The sequence below is a fragment of the Brachyistius frenatus genome, unplaced genomic scaffold (genome assembly GCF_029030835.1).
Source record: "Brachyistius frenatus isolate BFR_SWC_R1_liver_20210118 unplaced genomic scaffold, ASM2903083v1 Contig_123, whole genome shotgun sequence".
NCBI lineage: Eukaryota > Metazoa > Chordata > Actinopteri > Embiotocidae > Brachyistius > Brachyistius frenatus.
Window position 1 is genome coordinate 152,773 of NW_027210722.1, and position 23,147 is coordinate 175,919.

The 23,147-nt window shown below is 43.0% G+C and overlaps 1 protein-coding gene across 2 annotated transcripts in view; it reads right to left on the reverse strand.

The window, feature by feature from the left end:
* rptor (regulatory associated protein of MTOR, complex 1) overlaps nucleotides 1–23,147 on the reverse strand; it is a 163,326-nt gene that overhangs the window by 98,495 nt on the left and 41,684 nt on the right. For both annotated transcript variants that reach the window (XM_069713877.1, XM_069713876.1), the window contains exon 5: nucleotides 1,376–1,534. In XM_069713877.1, the coding sequence (XP_069569978.1) occupies nucleotides 1,376–1,534 (159 nt within the window). The remainder of the gene's footprint in view (nucleotides 1–1,375; nucleotides 1,535–23,147) is intronic.

Sequence of the window (23,147 nt, forward strand, 5' to 3'; positions counted from 1 at the left end):
CTGATGTCCTCCTCGAGCAGCCGGTGACACAGCAGCTTCATTTTACAGGATGAGGAAAAGTCAAATGTAGAGGAAAAGGAAGAAGAAGGCAGGAGGAGGACATCAGGCCCGAGGGGGCACTGAGGAAAAGGGAGGCAGCGGCCGAACCCCGACAGCAGCGCTGCATCATTGTAAGAGGGTGCTTACTTATCGGACGAAGCGGCGAACATGTCGAGATGTTTTTGTCTCTAAACATCAGGAGAGCTGAATGCTGACATGACAGAACGTTTTTAGGAAACTTTTTTGTTTTATTATTTTATTCGGACCCCAGGAACACTCAAGACATTTTAAATTTGTTTGGGTGAAGGCTTTAAGGAGTTACGGCTCCTCTGGGCTTCTTTCTAAATGATGCATTGGTTGAGTTTGCAGCACCAAACCGACTGGTCAAACACAGGCCTCACAACATGGGTACAGCAGACACATTGGCTCTTTGTGATGTCCAGTCCCTCCAGGCTTTTTTTTTGTCATTGTTTTAAACAATTTTTTTTGATTTTGCAGCAGATCCTCTCAAAATTTGTGATGTAATTTGTTGAGTTTTAGGTGAGTTTGTTTGCAGTACAAGTCTCGGAATTAGAAAACAACTCTAGTCAAAGAAATAATTTAAGATTTTTTTTTTTTATATATATATATATTTCAGTAATATGTGATGACTTCCTGTGATAATAATCCTGCTGCACATCATAGAAATATTCACCTTGTAATGTGGTTTTCTTTCTGTGTTGAACATAGAGAACCATCACGGGGCTCAAAGTGATAAAAAGTGTCTAAATGTGACATAGCTTTACAGAACAGACAGTCTGTGACTATAATATAGAATACAAAGGCTACATCTGCTGTCACAATAAGAGTTTTAAATGCTTTTTAAATCACATTCATTCAACACTAAAACAAAGTTCAGTCTCTTACAGCTGGAAGTGTGGAGAAAACTCATTTAACATATTCCTCATTCCCATTTCCCACAAACCCCATCACTTCCTGTTGTTGCGGTCAGCTAGCAGCAGTTTGTTTTGATGGTGAGAGGAGAGGGGGCGAAGCCTCACTGGTTGGAAATGACCAGTTAGTTCAGGTAATAAAGAGAGTTTTATTTTGAAAGGAGACTTTATGTCGTAATACTTTCAGCAGAGCTTCTGTTCACGACGTTTATTTTGGCTTTGCGTTACTCTGATTATTTCCATAACCCCATTAAATTAAATTGCATTTTTGATGGACATGGCCAGCAACACGTTGCATCAAAGGTCTCGTACTGGCACCTAATTTTTTTCTGAATATGAGATTACAGTTCTCTAAAAATATAAACATGAGGATGTCTAAAAATCCCTGTATGTTTGTGTGGTACCTTGTTAAAAACCCAGATCTCTCCGTTGACCGTGGGTCGCGGCACTCCGTGGCCGTTGTAGTGGAAGAGGACTCGCTCCTCTTTGGCGTTGCGTCTCAGTGACGTGCACAGTTTCTTCACTTCGTCCACTGTGGGGTCCAAACTCTGTTTGTAACGCGCCTGAAAGACAAAAGGGAAGGAAGGGAAATGTCAGCACGATTGTTTTATACCTGAAAATAAGTCGTGATTGGGGTAAATATACTACAATAGAGGGGTTTCCGACATCTCCGCAGAACTAAAACACTTTATGTATGATTTTTTTTTCCACTGTGTCACATGCTCGACCTCTATTCAGCTTTCAATACTGTGAACTATTTTGAATTTGCGAGACATCTGGATTTGTCTGAAGTTCAGCCTGTACAATACAGATTATACTGTACATCCAGAGTTTGAATATTTTCCTGAACTCCAGAGTTTTACCTTTTCTGTGGCCACCTCTAGTCATCGCTAACTGGTGGAGTTCCCCAAGGGTCTATTCTTGGTCCTCTACTGTTTCCACTTAGCTTTATTATCAGCAATTAAAAAGTTCAGATCTTAAAGCTATTCAGATGATATCCAACTTGACACCCAACTGTCTCCAAATTATATTAACACGGTATATTGACTTTTCAACTGCCAGAGAGATAATAATCTGTCAGAAATCTTTGCGGCTGGTGCCAGAACACTGAGCCAGCATGTCACTCGTTAACCATCACGGCAACAAAACAAAAATTATTGATGACGACCCAAAGTTGAATTCAAACCTCAGCAGCATCACCGAACCATCCCTCCATGATATCTGAAAACATCTGTTGCATCACTCTCCTTCGGGACGACACTGTGCTCCGTAAGTAAACTAGACTTAACTTCTGAAATCTGTTGGGTGATCTGTCAACAAAGCTGAACTCAACATTCACCTTGTCTGCTTCAATCTGTCAGAGTGAATGTTTTCGCTGTAAAAGATACACCAACGAACAACGTTGCGCAACGCACTTCCCACAAATTGTCTCATTTCTTGGAAATGCTAAGAGAACGGCAGACAAAGTAGTACACTCCCCCTCATTCATTATGTTAACTGATGTAATACCTGCTGGTATTTGTATGGTTTCAATTAATGTAACATAAGGAGCCTTGGGAAGACAGAGTACATAAGAGATAGAGAGACATAACAATACATAAAAGATGTATTTATGTATGTCTACAAGAAATGAGGTTGGATCCTTGAGGGAGGGCCGTCCTGACGGTTTGTGTGCGTCACAAAGCTTCATGAGACAATTACGGAGCGCACCGAGCCGGGGTGATCCAACAGGCACTTACATAAACAGGAAGTACTTATGTTTATTAAATCAGAGATATTTTCTAAGGTCAAACACAAGGAAACAGGCAGGAAGACAAAGAAAAACAACCACGACGGTCACGGTTTTGACTTCAAGAAGGGACTCCAACAAACATTTTGATATTTGACATTATTTTAAATATTTTCAAATCTGACATGTAGCTGAGAAGGAAAGACATCTGAAAATTTGGATGAAAAAAATCTCAAAGTGGAAAAATAATTTTAAGGAAACACTGCTGATATTTTACATGAAAGGAAATATAAAACAGTAAAGGACACAAAACTTCAGCATAAACTTCCTTATGTAACTTATGTATAATTTAACTCTCCAAACTTTTCCAGTCTGTAAGTCAACTTCACATTAATAAAAGATTTCTTGAATTGACATTTGGCGTTACATACAGTAACACTTAAGACTACAACTTCTTGTATTCTGTGCAGTCTTTTCACTCTTCTTTATTCACTTTCACCCCTCAAAAAAATGTTCTTGCGCTGACTAATCAGAAAAAAAAATCCCTCCAGCTAAATTGCACAGACTTGCAGAGTCGTAAATTACAGAGAGGTGAAGCTGTTTTGGAGGCTTAAGTTGGAAAAAAACCTCAACACATCGTGTCAAATAATTTCTAACCACTATGAAAGATAACTATTAATAAGACATTTAAACAAAAGGTCTATTTCACCAACAGATGACTCTTCGCAACATGGAAAGCATTGATCACCGAGTTGCATTCAGACCTCTAACATTTTCTCCTCAAAGACAATGTTCACATTTAAAAATAAGGATCTGAATCAGTTTTGAAGTGACTAACAGGCTGGCAGACCAGAGAGAGACATTTTGATCGCAATCATCCGGCATCAGATTGACTCACACAAAGATGCTTTTTGCAAGTTGCCCAAACTCCTCATGAACACAACGGTATTCAAATAATAGCGATTTCAGCTACAAGAAAACTGCTCGGCACCAGTTGTGCGATAGTTTGGTCCCATGAGAGTACATCACAAACTTTACAAAACCCACGTGTAATTCGTGGGCAAACGAGGAGGCTTTTCCAACGTCTGGGTGTAAAATTTAAACAAGCTGCCGATAGTAGGACGGGTTTGAAATACGGCGAAACATAGTACGAGAACTCTTTTGTAAAGCTTTGTTTACCAATGTGAGTCAGAGTGAGAAAAAATAAATAAATAGTGGCAGGTTCGACACGTAAACAAACTAAAAGAGACGTCGCCACAGTTGCCTCACTGCTCGTCAACACGTTTTCCCTGCCACCCGTCGCCCGTTTTTATATCGCCTGACTGATGCTGGAAGAGTCGGCGTGGAGCTCGCGCCCGTGTGGCGAAGCTGCAGGGTTGAAACTTAAAAAAAAAAGGAGGAACGGCAGGAGAACGCATACATCGTTTTGTGGCTCCTTCGGTTTATCAAATTAAAGTGTTTGTGTGTGCGTGGACGGATGGAAGGGACACGAGAGGTGTCAACGAGTTATGCAACAGAGAGGCACCCGTTTTTCTCCCAAGTCTGAATCATTATCACACTCACCGAGGCCCTTCTGTTACACAACCAACATGCCTTTTACCGAGCTGCCTGCCTCCTGTCAAACGGCTTTGAATCACACAAGAAGTCATATTTCGACTTCGACTTCTCGGGGGGGGGAAAAAAACAAAAAAAACTTCCAGCTGCTGAAAACTCACAATCGAGACGAAGGCGCGGACTCGCATCTCCACAGGTTGGAGCGGTTTTACCGGTCTTATAAAAAAAAAAAAAAAAAAAAATGGGGGGGGGGGGGGGCAGCAGAAAATAACTTTTTTCTTGGAATAAAAATATCAAAAGAAGCTTAAAGAATAAAGAGTCGTCCCTTCATATTTCTGAACTAATTTTGTCAGAAATTTTGTATTGCATTCCTCCGTTCGGCTCCCGTTTCTAACGGACGTTATTTTAATCATATCAGTATAATTCACATTCCTCAGCGCTGATTTAATCAGTACGACAGTCTGTCGCCACTCTGCTGCTTTCACTGTCCTTGTTCAATCAGTGATACTGATCTCGGTCCCTGATTATTCTTCGGGGCTTCAACACTTCCTGCCCAGATGTTTCACAATAAAGTCCTTACAGAATCTTTCATTTCTATACAAATGATTTTATTCCTTCAAGTCATCTCAGCTACAAAATTCAGCGAACAGCGAATTAATTTTAGTGTTTCGAGCAAAAATACCATCAGAAATGAAATCGAAATCGACTATAAATTGAAGGTTTTTACCCGACCTTCATTAGCAACACGTGTATATTTGTTGTATGTTTTTACTATATATTTAAGAGTTTTCAGTATAAAAGAATAATTAAAGACTCCAACACTGCAGTCTGATTTAGAAACGCTCTTTTAATCCCATCCTGTCGGCTGAATATTTATAACTCATGCAACAACACAGCAATTATGATCCTTTTGTGTTTAAATGCTGAAGCTGCGAGATCATTATTCAAATGATACTGTGTAATCCTAATTATTAAATGCATCCTGATATTCAGAAGTAAAATGGCCACTTGGTCACATCACACATCATCACAGTGGCCAAACTGAACAGACCTCCATCAGAGACCGCCGACGTTTCCAGCCGAGAAGAGTTTCAATTGAGCAGTGATTCGATTTTGGTTGCAATCGGATAAAAAGCATCTGAATGGCGAAAGGTGAAGCGCTCACACCGACGATATCGAGTGGTATCTGCTGATGGTGTCGGAGAGGGACCTGAAGCGTCCGAAATCAGAGCTCATACTGGAGGGTGGAGGGAGGAAATGAAGGAAAGGGGGGCGGGGGGCTTAGTGGGACAAGTGTTTACTGCTTGTTGTCAATATTTCCGATGACTCCCAATTGTGTTTAGATCCTTCAGCAAAGCTGCTCATTTGCATTCATGACAGTCTAGCAAATTCAATTCAAGTGGCATGGAGATTAAGACAGATTCATATGTATGAGGAAAACACCAAGGAGAGGCTATTTAAATACACCAATTACAGTTTTTAAGAGATGTGCAAGTGTGTGTGAGAGAACTTGACTCAGTAACCGGTAGGGCGCTCCGCCAGCTGTCTCCGGAGAACAGGCTGGATGTATAAGTGCTCGTAGCTTCTGGGTCTGAAAATTGAAGCCGATGCGCAAGTGCCTGAAGCTGCAGTACCACCGAGTGCCACTAGAGGTCGGCTCCAAAAAGCCTCTGGCTCCATTTCTGGCGGTCCATCTGAAAATAACTTTGTCATTATTTTTCGAAAATAAGATTCAAAAAGACGTGTTTTTGGGGGCACTTCTGTTTGATTGACAGGCGTGTGGTGCAGTCAGGTTACAGCTATCGGTGGGGGGGACGTAGTATTGTCGGGTTGCTGCAGAGCAAGTGTCAACCAGTGACGTCACTCGTTGGTTTGTGAAACCGTAATGAAGCCTCGAGTTCGGATTTTGTCCGTCACCATCTCGCTGGTTTGGGGCGATTTGGAGCAGGAAGTGACCATATTTGGACGAGCTGGGGGAGGAGTGAGCGGTGGATCTGACCAATCTGATTGGAAACCTGACGATACCACGTCCTGCCCACCGATAGCTGTAACCTGACTGCACCACAGGCATGTCAATCAAACAGACCCACCCACCCAATATTTTTTGTCAGAGCCAGAAACCACATCCACTTTTATATACAGTCTTTGGTCCAGACGTTAACAGGAAGCTGTCCGCCTGTAACATCTTTACCTCCACTGTAAGACACCTGTGTTAAATCCATGGAGGCCACAAGAAACAAACTCTGCTTTTAGAGATGCGTTCTGCGCCCTCTCTCCTCGATGCCATTTATCTTTATGTCACTTCCTGAGAACAGGCGACCTTTTCAAAGTACCGTGAGCATTCAGGATGCAATTAAAGACGGACCGTGGAGCTGTCAGGTGCGACAGGAGCCTCGCCAGCTGTCATGCGTTTTACTCAACACAATAGGTGATATGCGTAGTGTGAAGGTAAAAAGAAAAGGCCGCTGTGAATACATTTAATTTCTCATTATTCACTGAGGATGCCCGTGGAGAGTTAAAACTCCAATGAGAACATGTCTAAATAATAAAAATCGACACGGTGTAATAAAGAGGGAAGCACCTGCATGAATTAAACGAGGCCGTCGTCTCATGCGGCAACTTGAAAACAAAAAAATAAATAAAACCTTAAAGGACATGTTAACTGGGATGACAGTGACAGCAGCAGCCACTTGTTGGCAGACAGGAAATGAGCAAAGTCAACCTCTGTCCTCTGAATCAGCGCTCAACATCTGAGCGGCACCACCGGGCCTGTTCGCATGTGAAGCACACCAGAAATAAAAGACAGTGAAAAAAGAAAAGGGAGTAGAAAGATGAAGGAAAATGTTTCAAAGCTCTATATCCTCCAGTTTTCTTTTACCGACTTGCGACGCCGCGACTTGACTCCCATCAGTTTCGCAGGTCTTCCCGTTTAACTGTTTGTTTGAAGTTCAATCTTACTGATTCTTTTTTTTTTATTGGCAAATTAGAAAACATGAAGACGCTTGTTAGTAAGCTTCACTTTCTTCGCCAGTTAAAATGAGTCTTATGGAGTGTGTATAGAAATGAACAAAGAGAGAGCCAATGCAATAGTGCCTTAAAGTGCAATACCACTGAGGGGCCAGTAGGGGCTGGCTCCAAAAAAAAAAAAAAAACTTTCTAAAAATGTTAAAATTCTCTCCTGAAATACAAAGTCAGTAAATGTTTTCCACAAGTCATTATAATTTGCTAAATTCCCTTCTTGATGTCCTGTAACGTTAGGGCAGGGTTGAAACTAAAGTGTTTTCTGTTTTGTCCTGTAGTTGTTGTTTTGTTTAATAATATCTTTGCAGCGACGAGCCAAACTACTTCCTATAAATCAAAATATCACCACGGTCCTCACTGACTTGCAGTTTTACCTGAAACGGTTTTAAAGCGCTAAGCGGCAAATGTTTGGCAGATAAGTCCATCCTATCATCTCGCAGCGGATAATTTATGTACCGTATGTTCACACGAACCCGACCGACCACGACACTACGCGACACTGATGTATGACAGCATTCATGAATCTAAACAAATGGGTCCCATTTGCGTCGCGCTCGTGGTAACCGGCTCCCCCCTGCCGTTTTAGATTAGGACGTACTCTCTCCACTCCGATTCGTTCGTTATTCGTGACGGATGACGTCCGGCTCCCGTCTTGACTGATGCCCGTTCCTGCCAGGAAATAAATAAATCCTTCAACGGCAGCGTGGCTCGGCATGATTTACTGTCAGAATAAATTCACTGCAGTTGTGTGTAAAGTTGTTCTGATGCTGAAGGATCAGTGACTGAAACCGTCCAGTGGTTGAGCTGCCTTGTCAGTCGCTTCGAAACTTCTATTCTTCCTCCCTTTTCCACCCGTTAATACACGTGTGAACTACAAACAGAATAACAATGGAAGATATAGTTGTGTGTGCGTCTGGACCAACAGAATCCAACACTGGTGGGCTTTAGATTTGGGGTCCGATGGGATTTCATTAAATCCAAACGCTGGAATTCAAATAATTTTCGGAATCCCACATCAAATCTAATTAGATTTAACATCTCTAAGCAGCTTAATTCATAAATAACTAAAAGTCAAAGATTCAATTTAGACCTTTAATCCCTTTTTGTTGGTTGAGAAAGCAAGAAAGACTTTCATCTGAAGTGGTTGTCGAAATTAATGTTGAGAACTTTTACATCAAAAAGAGATGAGCAGCAGTTGATTAGATACGAATGTGGCACGTTGAAGCGACGGGTGTAGCTCACAAGCTGCACGCTTCACGTATTAAGAGACACATCTGAATCTCCACCAAGACACCTCACCTTAGTGCCTTTTGACCTCCAATATCTAAATAACGATGAGATCATTTTTCAGATGGACCGCCAGGAAACGAATGACTTGCGTAACCAATTTATTGACTTAGAATTTAATGAGAGAAGTTGAATGGGAGTCTATGGAGCCGACCTCTAGTGGCAATCGGTGGTATTGCAGCTTTAGGCGCTTCTGCATCGGCCTCATTTTTCTGACCCGGAAGCTACGAACACTTTTATGTACAGTCAGTGATCTCATGAAAAACTACAGGACACCAGAGGAAACACTTCCTTTGTTATAGGACTCGCTCACTTTGCTTCCCCTTTACAACACACACACACACACACACACACACACACACACACACACACACACACACACACACACACACACACACACACACACACACACACACACACACACACACACACACACAGAATCTGCAACACCAATCAGTGCCAACCACCAGAACGTCACTTCAAGAAGCCGTCTTCACAGCGATTCAGGCATCGATGCTCTCACCTTTGTGTGCGTTTCCACGGCGACACGGTCACAAATCCAGAAAAACACACACACACACACACACACACACACACACACACACACACACACACACACACACACACACACACACACACACACACACACACACACACACACACACACACACACACACACACACAGACTTGAAAAGGCTGTCACCGTGCAGCAGGTGTTAGATCACAGAGGTCGGGCGCAGAATGAAAAATGAATCATGACGTCGGTGATGACACTGTTGGAGTCACAGTTTAGTGCAGGTCGGAGGAGAAACAGCACAAAGACAACCGGGCAGACAACACGGCTTTTGTCATGACGGCACGCGGCAGGAGACGGGGTGAAGAGACGTACACACACAGTCCCGTTCATTGGATCACCGAGTTCGATAACGGCCATCAGTGATGAGGTCTGACACGTGAAGAGTTGGATCACACTTTGTGCAGAAACACAGTTCTATATATATATATATATATATATATATATTTTTTTTTTTTGCAGGGACCTGCGTGCAGTGCAAAAATAGGCACCGAGTAGACGAGTAGACATCCGCATCTCTCGCAGGCTGCGCGGCCGATCTCGCTCGTGAAGACGACCACCAGAATGTAAATTAAGACGAGGCCAGTTTTTTTAACCATTTTTTTCTCAGCCACAAGACAATAAAATATATTTAAATAAATAGTTTAATCAACAGGGATTACTAAAGATGAGGATTTGTTAATGCCGCAGATGAAAAACACACAGAAACTCGGTTGGATCTACAGTCACCCGTGAGAGCTGACCTGGAATAGAGGTGAGCTAAAAAAAACAACAACAAAAAAAAAAAAAAACAGACAAGATTTTCTTTCAGGGTTCAGTAAGTCTGCGGTTTGATAAATAGCACGGAGACGAGTGGGTCGCCATGGCGATACTCATTTTCTCCGGTGACAGCAGCGGTCCCGCCGGGGCCAGCGTGTCCAGGCTGAGTCAGTTCACAGCAGGTCGGCCGGTGGAGCAGAGGGAGATGACACGTCACCCGCTCGTCCCGGCGGCGCACGCCTCCTGTCGGGACTTCATTAACCTACACGACCGTTCCGCGGACGTAAATCTGTACCGTCACAGGTGTGGACGACAGCTCCTCTTGAGTTTTACACACAAAAAATAAAAATATAGAAGTAAAGAAAAGACTCACATTTTGGAATCATTTATGGAGATATTGGGACTCGAAATGGTCACAAATGCTTTTGATTTGAGGGAACTCAAAAATGTTCCAATCCACACACGTGTTATGGGTCCATGTTATATCCGTGTGGACTTTTAAGATTCTTGTAAAGCTCTCCAACAGGAGCAGTCTCTGAATTTATTGATCTACCCTCGAATATATTTTTTGGGGGCATTAAAAAAAAAATGGTTTGAGTTCCAGGGCTGAAAAACAATGTATTAAGTAATAACGTTAACACCTTCTTAAAGAGGAAAACTCGGCCGGTGACAAATTGTACTGTCGGTTATTTGTAATGTTTTGTGACAAGGTGCAGTTCGAGAGTTGATGTTTTGTTTTTTCTCCAGCAACTTAACAACTGATGAAAACTTGCTCGACAAAGACTTCTTTCATCGAATAACACTTCGTTGAGTATTTGGCAGACACCCCGCACATCTGGGTCTACGAGGAATTCACGTGTACCTCGTCGCCTCTTTTCATGCCTGCAGTTCTTATCTAGAACAGATACTCCCCCAACTGCATTTACTTCAATCGTAGATCATGAGATACTAATTCGTGACCATTTTGAGTCTAATTTCTCCCCATAAGTAAAAAAAATAAAAATAAAAAAATCCCCCAAAGTTCAGAAACCTGACAAACCCATCACGCGGTCATTTGGACTCTTCTCCCGTCGGTTTCTTGGGTGGAACTCCGACGCTGGAAGAGAGCAGCAGGAGTCGGGAGCTGCTGCTGCTGACTAAGTGACGCGAGTTATGTAACTGGCAGAAGGTCCAAATGCATCTAAGTGCTGCTGTACTGCATGTTTGAGAGGGTGCGATGGCACATGAAGGATTTGAAATGCAAAGTGCTTCGGATACAAGCGAACAAAGCGTTTCGTGCGACTTCCCTCTCGAAACGGCGGCTCCTTCAGAGCAGAGCTCACTTCCTGAAACCTTTTTATTACTCGGAAAGCTTTCAAAGCGAACCCCCCCCCCCCCCGCCAAACCCGCCTTCTTCCACTGAAATGTTATTAGTGCACCCGATCAAACCTTAATTAGTTTTTTCCCCCCCCCACATGCTTCCAGTTTGTACATCCTGTCTTAAACTCCAGCCGGAGAGGCGCGTCACGCCCTCCGTCCCTCTGCGTGATTTCCCTCTAAAGTTTTCGAAGGTTCCTTTTTTTTTTTTTTTGCAGGCAAGATATTAGAAACGGTAATTAAGGCGGTCAGACACATTTTAAAACAGCTCTCATTTCAGACAACAAAATTGGTCAAACTCAATAAAACAAAACGCCACTCAGACACGCTCACGTTACTAAAGCGTGACTGCTTCAGCATCCGAGTCGGGGGAGCGTTGATGGGCTGTGTTAGACGAATACCTCCATGAATATCCATGTTGTGCGTAGTGTTGTGTGTGATGGAGAAGGGAAAGGGAGACCTCTGAAGCACCGGTCCAATTACAAGCCGAGTTTCCGAGCAGCTCTCGGCACGTCTGAAACGACTCCGAGCGAGTAACCTCGACGAACACGTTTTCTTTTCTATTGGTTTTTTATTTCATTTTGTATGATTCTGGCATAACAGGTTACACATTTAAAAACAGGTCAGATTTCCATCCTAGTCACAAAATTCTAACCACAAAAGATGGCTAACGAAAAACGCAAATGAATGAACCACTAACGCGAATATGAGAAGTCGAGAACGTGGAAATAATCAACTGTCAGGGGTGCAAAAAAAAAAAAAAAGGTGCAAAGGGATGAAGTTTTTTAACAGACCACGAATCAAAACATCAAAACTAACGTTGAAGTAATGATTAAGTAATGAAGTTCGTTTGTCTTCATAAACTGTAAAATATTCTGCCTCTATTACATATTTTTGTCGCAAGTGTCAAAAGTGTTCAAAAACCACATTCGAGGGATCATTGGGAAAAGAATAATTTGTTAATATAAACGATACACAGCAGTGTGTCCCCTACCGTTGACCCCGAACATGACCTCTACTCACAGAACCGGAGTTATGCCCAGTAACTGTTCATTTAGTTCCCGTACACCCGTTTCATTGCACTAAGGGAAGCGGGTAAACATACCGTTACTGGAGTGAACGACAACGACACTCATTACGTGACTGTAAAAAAAAAAAAAAGTAGAACAAAAGCTGAAATTTAAGCTAAAAATGGACAAACCTCGACCTCAAACTGCTGAATCCGGCTCCTGCGTCTACCGACGGGAGAAAGGATGCTGACGTCGGCAGGTTTGCTGCTGATCAAGCAACCCTGGTCCAACCCAGAGCTGCACCGCCGACAAGCGCAGTAAGACGGGCTTTGATTCACCTTTGCTGTCAGAAGAGAAACTCCTGGCTTTACTGATGTCGGTAAAGGTAGGTAATATAATCTAAAACAGCATTTTGTTAACTATTTTTTGTGTTTTGTAAAACTACTTTTGTGGTTTGTAAAATGTTTTTTTTTTTTTTTTTTGCGTTTCGTGAATTGTTTTTGCGCTTTGGAAATGTTTTGTAAGATGTTTTTTACGTTTTGTGAAATGTTCTCTGCGTGTTGTTACAAGTATTCTGCGTTGAGTGAAATTTATTTTGTGCTTTGTGAATTGTCATTGTGTTTTGACCCTTCGGAGCCACCGTATTAATGTGTCTGGAAGTACTGGCGGACAACCTGAAAGCATCAGTAAGTCACGGTGACCTGTGGTTCGGCAGATGCGTTTGAGCAGCTATTCTTTACCCGAGCAGCCGGCTGTCTGTTACAGCTCCGTCCTCTCCGCGGCTCTAATCAACTGCTTGCTCTCGTTTCCAGCCACCTGCAGGGAGCGTCCCACCAGTTGGTGATTGAGGAGGGATTGGAGCGGGCAAAAGTGCCACAAACCATTAGCCTGGAGACAGGGCTCAGGGAATGCTGCTGACTTTGACTCTGTGTGATGTCCTAACTGTGTGTGTGTGTGTGTGTGTGTGTGTGTGTGTGTGTGTGTGTGTGTGTGTGTGTGTGTGTGTGTGTGTGTGTGTGTGTGTGTGTGTGTGTGTGTGTGTGTGTGTGTGTGTGTGTGTGTGTGTGTGTGTGTGTGTGTGTGTGTGCTTCTGGTCAGGCAATCTATTGAAGGTCAACTTGAAGTTCTATTGAAGCCTTTTTATTAGAACTTGGAGAACTGAACTCAGACGCTTCCCGTCATGGCATCCTGTAAAGACTTTGACGATTGTACTCCAATTTCTACAAATATTGCCATTTTATTTCATCTAATTACATACAACTTTTATTAAGATATTCAAAACAGTACAATGATTTAAAAATGAACTATTTATCATTTTTAGAATAGTTTAGAAATAGAATTTTCCTTTGTTCAGCCACGTCGGGTATTTTGATGTTGTGTCCAACATATAGACTGTATATAGAAGTGGACGTAGCCTACGGGTCTGAAAAATGAGGCTGATGCTGAAGCTGCAATACCACCGAATGCCTCTAGAGGTTGGCTCCAAAAAGCCTCCGGCTCCCATTCAAATTCACCCATAAAATTCTTAGTCAATAAAAATTTCTCCACCAGTTATCTCAGTGTTGTTAGCTAAAGTCGCTCCTTCTTATTAGTTTTCTGGCGGTCCATCTGAAAATAATCCCGTCATTAATTAGAATGTAAGCTTCAAAAAGACGTGTTTTTGGGGGCGTGTCTGTTTGATTGACAGGCTTGTGGTGCAGTCAGGTTACAGCTATCGGTGGGCGTGATGTAGTATCGTCGGGTTTCCAATTATTGTGCCTGTCTGAGGATATCGCCTGGTTAAATCCTTCAATTTGATCTTATAAAAAAAACAAAACTGTGTGTATCTGCAGTGGGAAGAGGTCCTTGGAGAATGTAGTTTGTTACATAGTGGTGCATGGGGTGAAAGGGTTTTTGGAATTATTAAAAAGTCCCGTGAACAGATAAAATGGCACGGTGTAAAACGCTATAGTAGTCATAATTAGTCATTTGTGTTGCCTGAAAATCATTCGTCTTGGTGGTGCTGGATGCTTGCCCACAGCCACATCCTACCAGAAACTGCAGCAGCATGGAGAGTACAGTTATTAGTATTGATCAGGAAGCCAAACAAACCCTCAAAGACATATTACGGTGCAGCAGTACATGAAGATTCCTGCTTAATGCCTTAAAAAAAAAAAAAAAGTTAAGAAACAACAAACAGCCTATTACCAATTAAACTATATATGTATCCTCTAACTGTGACTTATTAGTGTATTAAAAAGTCAGATGATTAGGGGTGTATGTCAGGCAAATGTAAAAGAAAAACAAAGAAAAACATACGCTTTGACACGTTTGACTTTGTTCTGAATTTAGGAGGATCTCGGCTGATTTTAAACATCAAAGTCTGTTTTGTGGCTCCAGAGGAAGCAGAGTGCAGTCGGATTAATTTAAGTCGGCAGAGTCGAACGACTTCCAGAAAATGGGGGAAAATTTGGGGTTTTGAAGAAAGTGACCCTTCCAGACATCATCTAAACAGTCGAGCTGCATTGTGGGTAATGTCGGAGGCAGGTTTTGATCATAGACTATATATAAATGGAAGTTGTTTCCGGGTGAAAAGAATGAGGCCAATGCGGAAGTGCCATCAACTGCAATACCACCGAGTGCCACTAGAGGTTGGCTCCAAAAAGCTTTCGGCTCCATAGACTCCCATTCAACTTCTCTCATGAAATACAAAGTCAGTAAATAAAAAATAAAAAAAATATTACTATGCCATTTTTAGCTAAAGTCACTCATTATTATTTTTCTGGTGGTCCATCTGAAAATAATCCCGTCATTAATTCAATACTAGTCCTGAAAAAGCCATGTTTTTGACTAATGTCAATGTTTAGTGTTGTCTCGGTTTTGTCTTGGTTTTTTGGAGTCAGAAGAGATCATATTTAGAGGAGGAGCGAGGGGGCGGATAGTTTGCTCGAGAAATAGTAGCTAATTCCTGCTATTTTAGACTCAAAGATTTATGTAAAAAAAGAAAAAAACTAAGCCAAAAAATTAATCAGTTGTAAAATTAATACTTCCTTCCTGCCCAACACACTGTGAGAAATCAGTCAAACAAGTATCACAACCGCGGGGAAAGTAAGGAGAGGAAGAGAGTGGGATTTGGGTTTCAGGGTTAATTTTAGAATATGGAGCAGTGGGGCGGACACGCCAACACATACGGATGTAATCGATCCGCTTCATAAAACGCCGGTAATTATGTACGCAGCACCGCGGACCGAGTGGACACTTAACCTACAAACATGCTGCTGTGCATGTTATTCGAGGCACTAAGAGGATGTCTGTCTGGTCTACGGTCCGGTAAAGGACGAGGACTCACTGTCCCAGTGGTCAGCTGGGGGTCGGGTATCTGTGACTGACCCACCCAACCACCCCCACAACCCCCCCCCCCCCACACACACACACACACACACACACAGGACTACAGAGCAGCAACAAACTGCCGAGCGTCTCCCTCTCCTCATCGACTAATTAGAGTCTAATGATAACTCGGCAGGAGACGAGGCAATCAATACATCTATACACAGACTGGCGCTGGGTCAAACATATTGTCTCCCATTTGTGTGCATGTGCATATTCTTATTATTTACTAAATAACTCGCGCGTTTGCGTCTGCACGTGTGGCTCCCCCGTCTCTTCATAGGCGTTCCCGCTAAGAGTCAATGTCCCAGCATGCAGCAGGACCGTAGGACAAAGACCTGGACGGACGTCAATAATAAGACGACGATTCCCGGTGTTTTTATTTTCCTGCATTCAAAATCCAAATTGATAATAAATTTGAATCCGACACTTCGGCACTGATGGAAATAATTCATACAGTCTAATGTATCTGCTTAATGGACTGGAAGATGAAATGAATACGAGGTTTTCTTAACCAAACAAATCAACACCGCCTTCAGAGAAACAGGCGCAAGAGCTCTTCCTCGTTGGTTGTGAAGTTCGGTTTCGTCTTAAACCATTTGGTGCCGATTGAACTTTATCGGAGGTTATTTTCTACGGAGAGGCCTCAAGAGTGAATAAATAAGACGCGAATGATTAACTGCAGATAAAATATGAGCCTCAGATCAGCTGGTGGACAGTCAGTCACATCGCTGGTTCTGTCTTTCCTCGTCTTGATTGACAGACGAAGATGTCGTGATGAAACGTGTTCCTGAGAAATAAAAGCCACTGGATTTTGGAACGTTTTAGAAAACAAAAAACATTTGTAATAATCTCTGTTACTGTAAAAAAATAAAATAAAAGGAGGGCAAAGTTAGATTTCACAATAAGCAGTTTGAAAAGGTTTTTGGATTATTTCACGATTTCTTGGCGATTACACTGTCTATAAATACTTGTCATGCATTTACCATAATTTAACCCCATTTGGATGGATCTCCATGATATTTCAGGCTGCAATTATTGGTTTATATTAGGTTACAATAAATTGAAAGAAAGTGTTTGTTAACTGACCAAATATTTTGCCAATTTTATTTCAGGTTTATTGAAAGTATTTCTGCATGTGCAATTACACAGATGCCGGCTGCAGCGCGCGCAACTCTCGTGTGGTCAAACTGGCTTGAAAACTGTCAAATAAAAGTGTTCTAATACAAAATTTAACTAATAAAATCCAGCGTTTCCCTTCGATTGGGACCCCCACGACCACTGTTGCAGATCAGCTAATAATATGTTATTAACCTAATTTATGAGCAGCCGTTTGTTTCCAGCTCAGTGTGAGAGTCTCTGCGGTGTTTCTGTCCTCTGATCTCTGTGTGTCTCTCACTGTGGGCGGAGCTCCACCTCTGCTGCACTTCAACAGAACACCCAGGGTGCTTCTGCAAATTTATACCCTGAACTCGACGCAGGAGATCTCTGTGCCTTTTTTTTTTTTTTTTTTTTTTATATAGCAGTTCCATTCTCCTCTGACAAGCAAAAAGAGAAAGAAACACGAACTATTGCGCCTTGCGGTCTTAAACTTCCCACTGTTGACTCGAGCCAGCCGATTGCGTCACCTGCGACTCAGCTTCTTGAGTCGAGCCGAGACGGGCCAGTTCATACTTTTCCTTATGATGCTAAAAAGTTAGTTTCATCACAAGTCTTCAGTCTGAACTCGGCCTTAAGTTTGATGCCAAATTAAAATGCCCCGCGTAATGTATGTCATCCCCAAAAAAACTCTCAAAGGAATTGCATCCGGGTTGCTGTCGTCTTTATAACCTCAAATATAAACATCGGTATCATCCCGGAGTAAACACAACTGAGGGAAAATGTTTCAGTCAGACATTTGATTAGCTAATCACGCACGCGCGCGCACGCACACGCACGCACGCACGCACGCACGCACGCACGCACGCACACACACACACACACACACCTCAACACGTTTGATTTCCTTCAACACCTCACCGGTAAAAAAAAAAAAAAAAAAAAACATAAAAAATACAACAGCCTTTTCCTGCACATGCTCAGAGAGTGAGATGTTATCCGCGTGCAGCAAAGCCACCGCAACCACTTCTTCTAGGAGGGACTTTAAATAACACCTCTAATTGTGGTGGCCTCGCGGCTGCTTAGTGAGTTATGTTCGAGCGTGTGTGTGTGTGTGTATACATGAAAGCATGTGGATGTCAGGTGAGCCCTCGTCGCCGTGATTAATGGACGAGCTGTGTGCGTTTGCGTTTGTGTGTGTGTGTGTGTGTGTGTGTGTGTGTGTGTGTGTGTGTGTGTGTGTGTGTGTGTGTGTGTGTGTGTGTGTGTGTGTGTGTGTGTGTGTGTGTGTGTGTGTGTGTGGTGGCGACTCTGGCCCTCGGGGTGTTAAAGCCCATTGAGCATGCATGGAAACAACCTCCTTACGCTGTGTGTGTGTGTGTGTGTGTGTGTGTGTGTGTGTGTGTGTGTGTGTGTGTGTGTGTGTGTGTGTGTGTGTGTGTGTGTGTGTGTGTGTGTACATGTTCCTCTAGACGAAGCGCACCTCCACCGAGCACCTACTACTTCTCTTCCCACTCCCCCGAGGGGACTACCTGCGCTCGGTGGAGATTATTTCCTGGCCTCCATTATCCCTGGAAAACTGAGGGAAGTATGCGTTTCTAAAAAAAAAAAAAAAAAGCTCCCGCATCATCGGATCTAATCAGCTTTATGAATATAGTGATGACGGTATGAAAGCATCCCTCTTCATTGACAGGAGTACCGGCTGCACAAGAGGCTCCATTCATGTTGCATTAAACACAAAGACAATGAACAAGAAGGTCCTGATGGCTCGATTCGATTGGCAACCTTAAAAGCACTAAGAGGAAATCCCTGACATCGCTCGGGACGAGTTGTTCGGTTTCTCATAATGTTGTAAGAACATCTCCGTGGAAAATTAAAGTGGTGTATTATTACATCCAAATACTGGGAAGGCTGAATCACCAGTGGACACGGGAACGCATCAATGAGCGATGAATTATTCAAGTTAATACACTCGTAATGTCCATTCCTTTGATACTTCATCACCCGGATTTCTGAGGGTTTCTTTCGCGTCACGTGACTCGCAACGACGAGCAGGAAAAAGAACAAAACCCTCAAACAGCGAGGAAAAAGAAAAGAAACCAAGTGTTTCAATTAGAGCGCATAAAGCTGCGACAAATGTGGAAGTGAAAATGTCTCGGGAAATCCAGACAGACTGCGAAGACGGTAAAAAGAAAAGGAAGCATACCACTGCAGAACCATAATTATATAACCGCGCAAACGAGGGAAAAAAAACCGAGTGTTAATATGTCAACGCAAAGTTTAAAGAGAAGACTTTGAGTGTGGTGGTTTTAAAGACCGTTTGTACAAAAATTACTTCACAAAGTGGCTTTAATTGCGCCGTTCCTAATATTCTTAAGGCTTATGTCGCGTCAACATAAAAAATGTCGGGGGAAAAAAACAAAAATCAATTTAGTTATTAAGCAATATTGCAGCCTCCGTCCTGAGTGCATCACTGTCAACATTATATTGCAGATTATATGAAATTCAATCCTAATCATATATTCCCATTGAGGAGGCGGAGTGATATTTCTCGTGATGAGCAGGGTGTGATGTCATGCTGATCTGAGCACGTTCTAAACTGTACCGTTGACCAATCAGATCTCTGGGTCGGAAACCACCTGTTGTCCGATAACTCTTCTACGTAAAGGCTTAACGTCGGTTGAACTTCGCATTGATCGATAACATGTCCTCATAAGAGACCCGTTTGTAAACTATTAAATGTTAAAAAAAAATAATAATAATAACCCCGTCCGCCCCAAAAATCTTCTTAAATAATCCTTCTCGGACGATCAAATATTCAAAATATGTCACGCGAGTCGACGCTCCGTCTGATCTCAGCGGGCGCGAGTGACGGGAGGCTTTGCAGGGATCAGCGGCGTCGGCGGCCTCCGACGTGACTTTCGCTTTCCTCTGCGGTTTCTCTGCAAACGAAACACAGACGTGTCCATTTATATACGAGGAGGTACAAGTTATAGAGCACTTAGGGAGGCTGGGGGTGTGTGGGGGGGGGGTGAGGCGTTAGGACCGAAAGAAAAGGGATAGAGGGGAAAGGAGAGAACGCTGCAAGGTGAAGAGGGAAATTAGGAGGGGGAGGGCGGGACTGGAAGAGAGTAATCATCGTCCTCGGCTTCCAACATCCTGAAGGAGAAAGCTGATAGTCTGGCGAGGACGCGGCGATGCATTTACCCAGCAGGGGAGGAGAGGAGGAGGAGGGAGAGGCGGAGAAACCGTGCTCGATAACAAAAAGATCTCATTAGACGCAGTTCTTGTGTTACCGCTCGAATGTCAAAAACCCAATCGTCTTATTTTGATAAAACACTTCGACGTAACAACGGGACGCGCCGCGAAACTTTTCTTCACGCGTCGTGGCGTTAGATATTAACGACGGCGGAGCAATACGATGAGAGCGCAGGAAAAGGGCGAGAGACCAAACGTGTCGGAGGGCGAAGCGTTTGAAGGGATTCGCTCTCGAGCAGTTGGGATTTTTCAGAGGGTCACGAGCCGACCGCCGCCACCGCCGTCAAATTCGCCGCCTTCAGCTCGACACAAAAGCTCAAGTCGGTCCAAGTTTTCTTGTCCGTTAAATTGTGCGTAAAGTATTCATCAAAAGCGCGGTACAGGACGTATGAAGTGAAACGGCACCACTTCGCTTTTACAACAGTCTCTATTTTTTGGTCTGACAAAGTTTTGGTATTAAAAAAGAAAAAAAAAAAAAGAAGTTACATCACAATTAAAAGCTCAGATCTGCATACGGCGTCTATCACCACACCCGCCAGTGAATTACATCGTCACTGGGTGAATATAATATGATAATAATAATAATAACCTTTATTTGTATCGCACTTTTCTAAACTTCAGTTACAAAGTGCTTCGCATTAAATAAGCCATTAAAACAAAACAAGTGAATTCTAACAAGTCAGTGATCGTATAAAACAATCATAAAAACAAATTAAAACAGGGTATAAAAGAAATAACAATCAACCACTTAAAATCAACTAAAATCAGCAAAGGCTGAAAAAGTACGTTTTGAGAAGAGACTTAAAAGATGTCACTGACTCTGCAGACCTTTATTTCCTCAGGCAGCTCGTTCCATAATTTGGGGGCTCTGACTGAAAAAGCTTTGTCAACTCTGGTTTTATATGAATATGAATATGAAATACATCACAAGACAAGAAAAGAGCTTTTGTAGTGATGACTGTAACATATTAGTATACATGTAGATAATCACGTTATGACGACAGATCAACCGTTGGCAGAGTGATATTTATAGTCATTTCTTCACCGATTTGAAGAAGTCCCAGATCGCAAATCAAAATAAAGAGCAGACCTTTTCCCGTTCAGATGATCTGAAGAGGTCGCTTCTCCGTTCGACAAAAAAAAAAAAGTCATGTCCACTAATCCGGTTTTGAAACCAGAGCTGGGTTTTGCTTCGTCTCCAATATAGGGCTGCCGTGACATCCCGCTTTGTATGAAAAAAAGAAAAAAGGATGACGTTCATTTTTCTTTCTTCAAATCGTAGGTCAAAGAGTGCGACACCATCACACACACCTCCGATACTGTGAGACTGACAATCTCGCCCGACATCATTATGAACAGATATCGCTGCTGTTCGCATGTTGCGGTGGGATACGTGTAAAAACACGACGACTTCGGAAGATGAAAATTGTTTTCCTTGATATAAAGACGAGTATAAAAAAAAATAATGATTGAAGCGTCGATGGATTTTCCTTATAGTGAGCAGGATAAGAGCTCAAAGTAAAGGTGGTGAAATGACCCTTAAAGTAGCGTCAGGTTCAGAGACCCAATGTTCAACTACTTAATCAGTGCAAAGTCTTCATAAATCTCTTATTTACTATCTTTCAGACCATGCGCTGTTTTAAAAAAAAAAAAATCATATTTATTGCATCTTTATACATGTAGATTTCTTCTTTTGCGAAACACCCTGCATGTAAACAGGAGCTGAGCCGGTTGATGATGAGGATGGCACCACCTCGGCCTCGTTTCAGCAGCAGCAGTGGCTCTTATTTTGAAATATTGGTATCCATGTAAACATCCTGGACTGATGAGAAACTAAGTGTCTCCCCGAGCTCCAATATCTGCAGCGGGGGCAACGAATCCCCGCCAGCTCGGGAGACGCTGCAGGGCGCCTGACCTCTGACCTCTGACCTCCCAGAGAAAGGGGGAGGAAAAGTCAACGTAGAATTTAGCTGCGTGGGATCGACAGGAGTATCGCACGACACCGAGGACAGTCGGGGTCACGGAGCGCGGCTCTCGGAGGACGGGTCGTCTTAATTCCTTTCCAACGTTGTTCCACCGTCACGAGGCCGCCGGCTTTTATTTGGGTCTACGGCTGCCGGCTTTTATTCAGAGAAATACGCAGGGAATTAATCAGGTGAACGGGCTTGAGATTGTGGAGGTGAAGGCTTTTGGACCTCTGACGACAACAACAACAACAACAACAACAACAACAACAACAAAAAGGAAAAAGATAAGATAAAAGATGCCTTATTGAGCAGGTGGAGTTTATTTATTTTTTTCCCGTGGAACATAAGGGACGATATTTCAACCCGACAAGGTCACCCCACCGCCGGCAGAGGAAAAAAAATTGAGACCCGGTGTCGAATCTTCAGCCTAATTAGGGTGTTCGCCCTGGTCGCTAAACGCTCCGGATCAATCTCCTTACATGTGGCCGGTGTGTTCCTAATGGTGGGACTGCTTCAAATAGAGATAAGCTTCTCGCGTTGACAGCCGGAGCGACAATCTGTCTTCATTAAGCTGCCGTGCTCGTGGATTGGCCGTGATAAATGGCTTCCGTCTGTACATTTCTCCCCGTCTCCCCCCCTCCGTGAGCACCTCCTACCTTCTTTTACCGATTCCCATGATTCCATGACGATTCCATTGCATTTGGCTTTGACGAATTCCTTCAACCCGGCCAGACCACCGGGCATATCACACCTTTCTTTATTTTTTATTTCTTAAACGCGGCAGACACATTTTATACTTCTAAATCCCACATGGTTCAAAGGTTCAATCTCCCGCTATCAGATTTTCAATCTTGAAGCCGTGTCCAATTTCTCAAGTCTAATTTACACCCTGACACACACACACACACACACACACACACAAAAAGGTAGGCGCAGTGGAAGAGGCATGACGGCAAAAACTGTTTGTTTGCGGGAACGTGCGCTTCTTTCAAAAGGTCATATCTGATGTATACGTTTTTGTTCTGGGAAATATAAATCAATCCGCAACGTACTGCAGGCAGACGTTGCCAAAATGTCACTGGTTTTCAAGATGTGGTCGATGAGGCGTCTTGGGAATGTCGGTGGTGAATGAACCAAGATTTGCCCGTTGGTTTGTGAGCGGCCGTTATGAAGACTCGAGTTGGGAATTTGTCC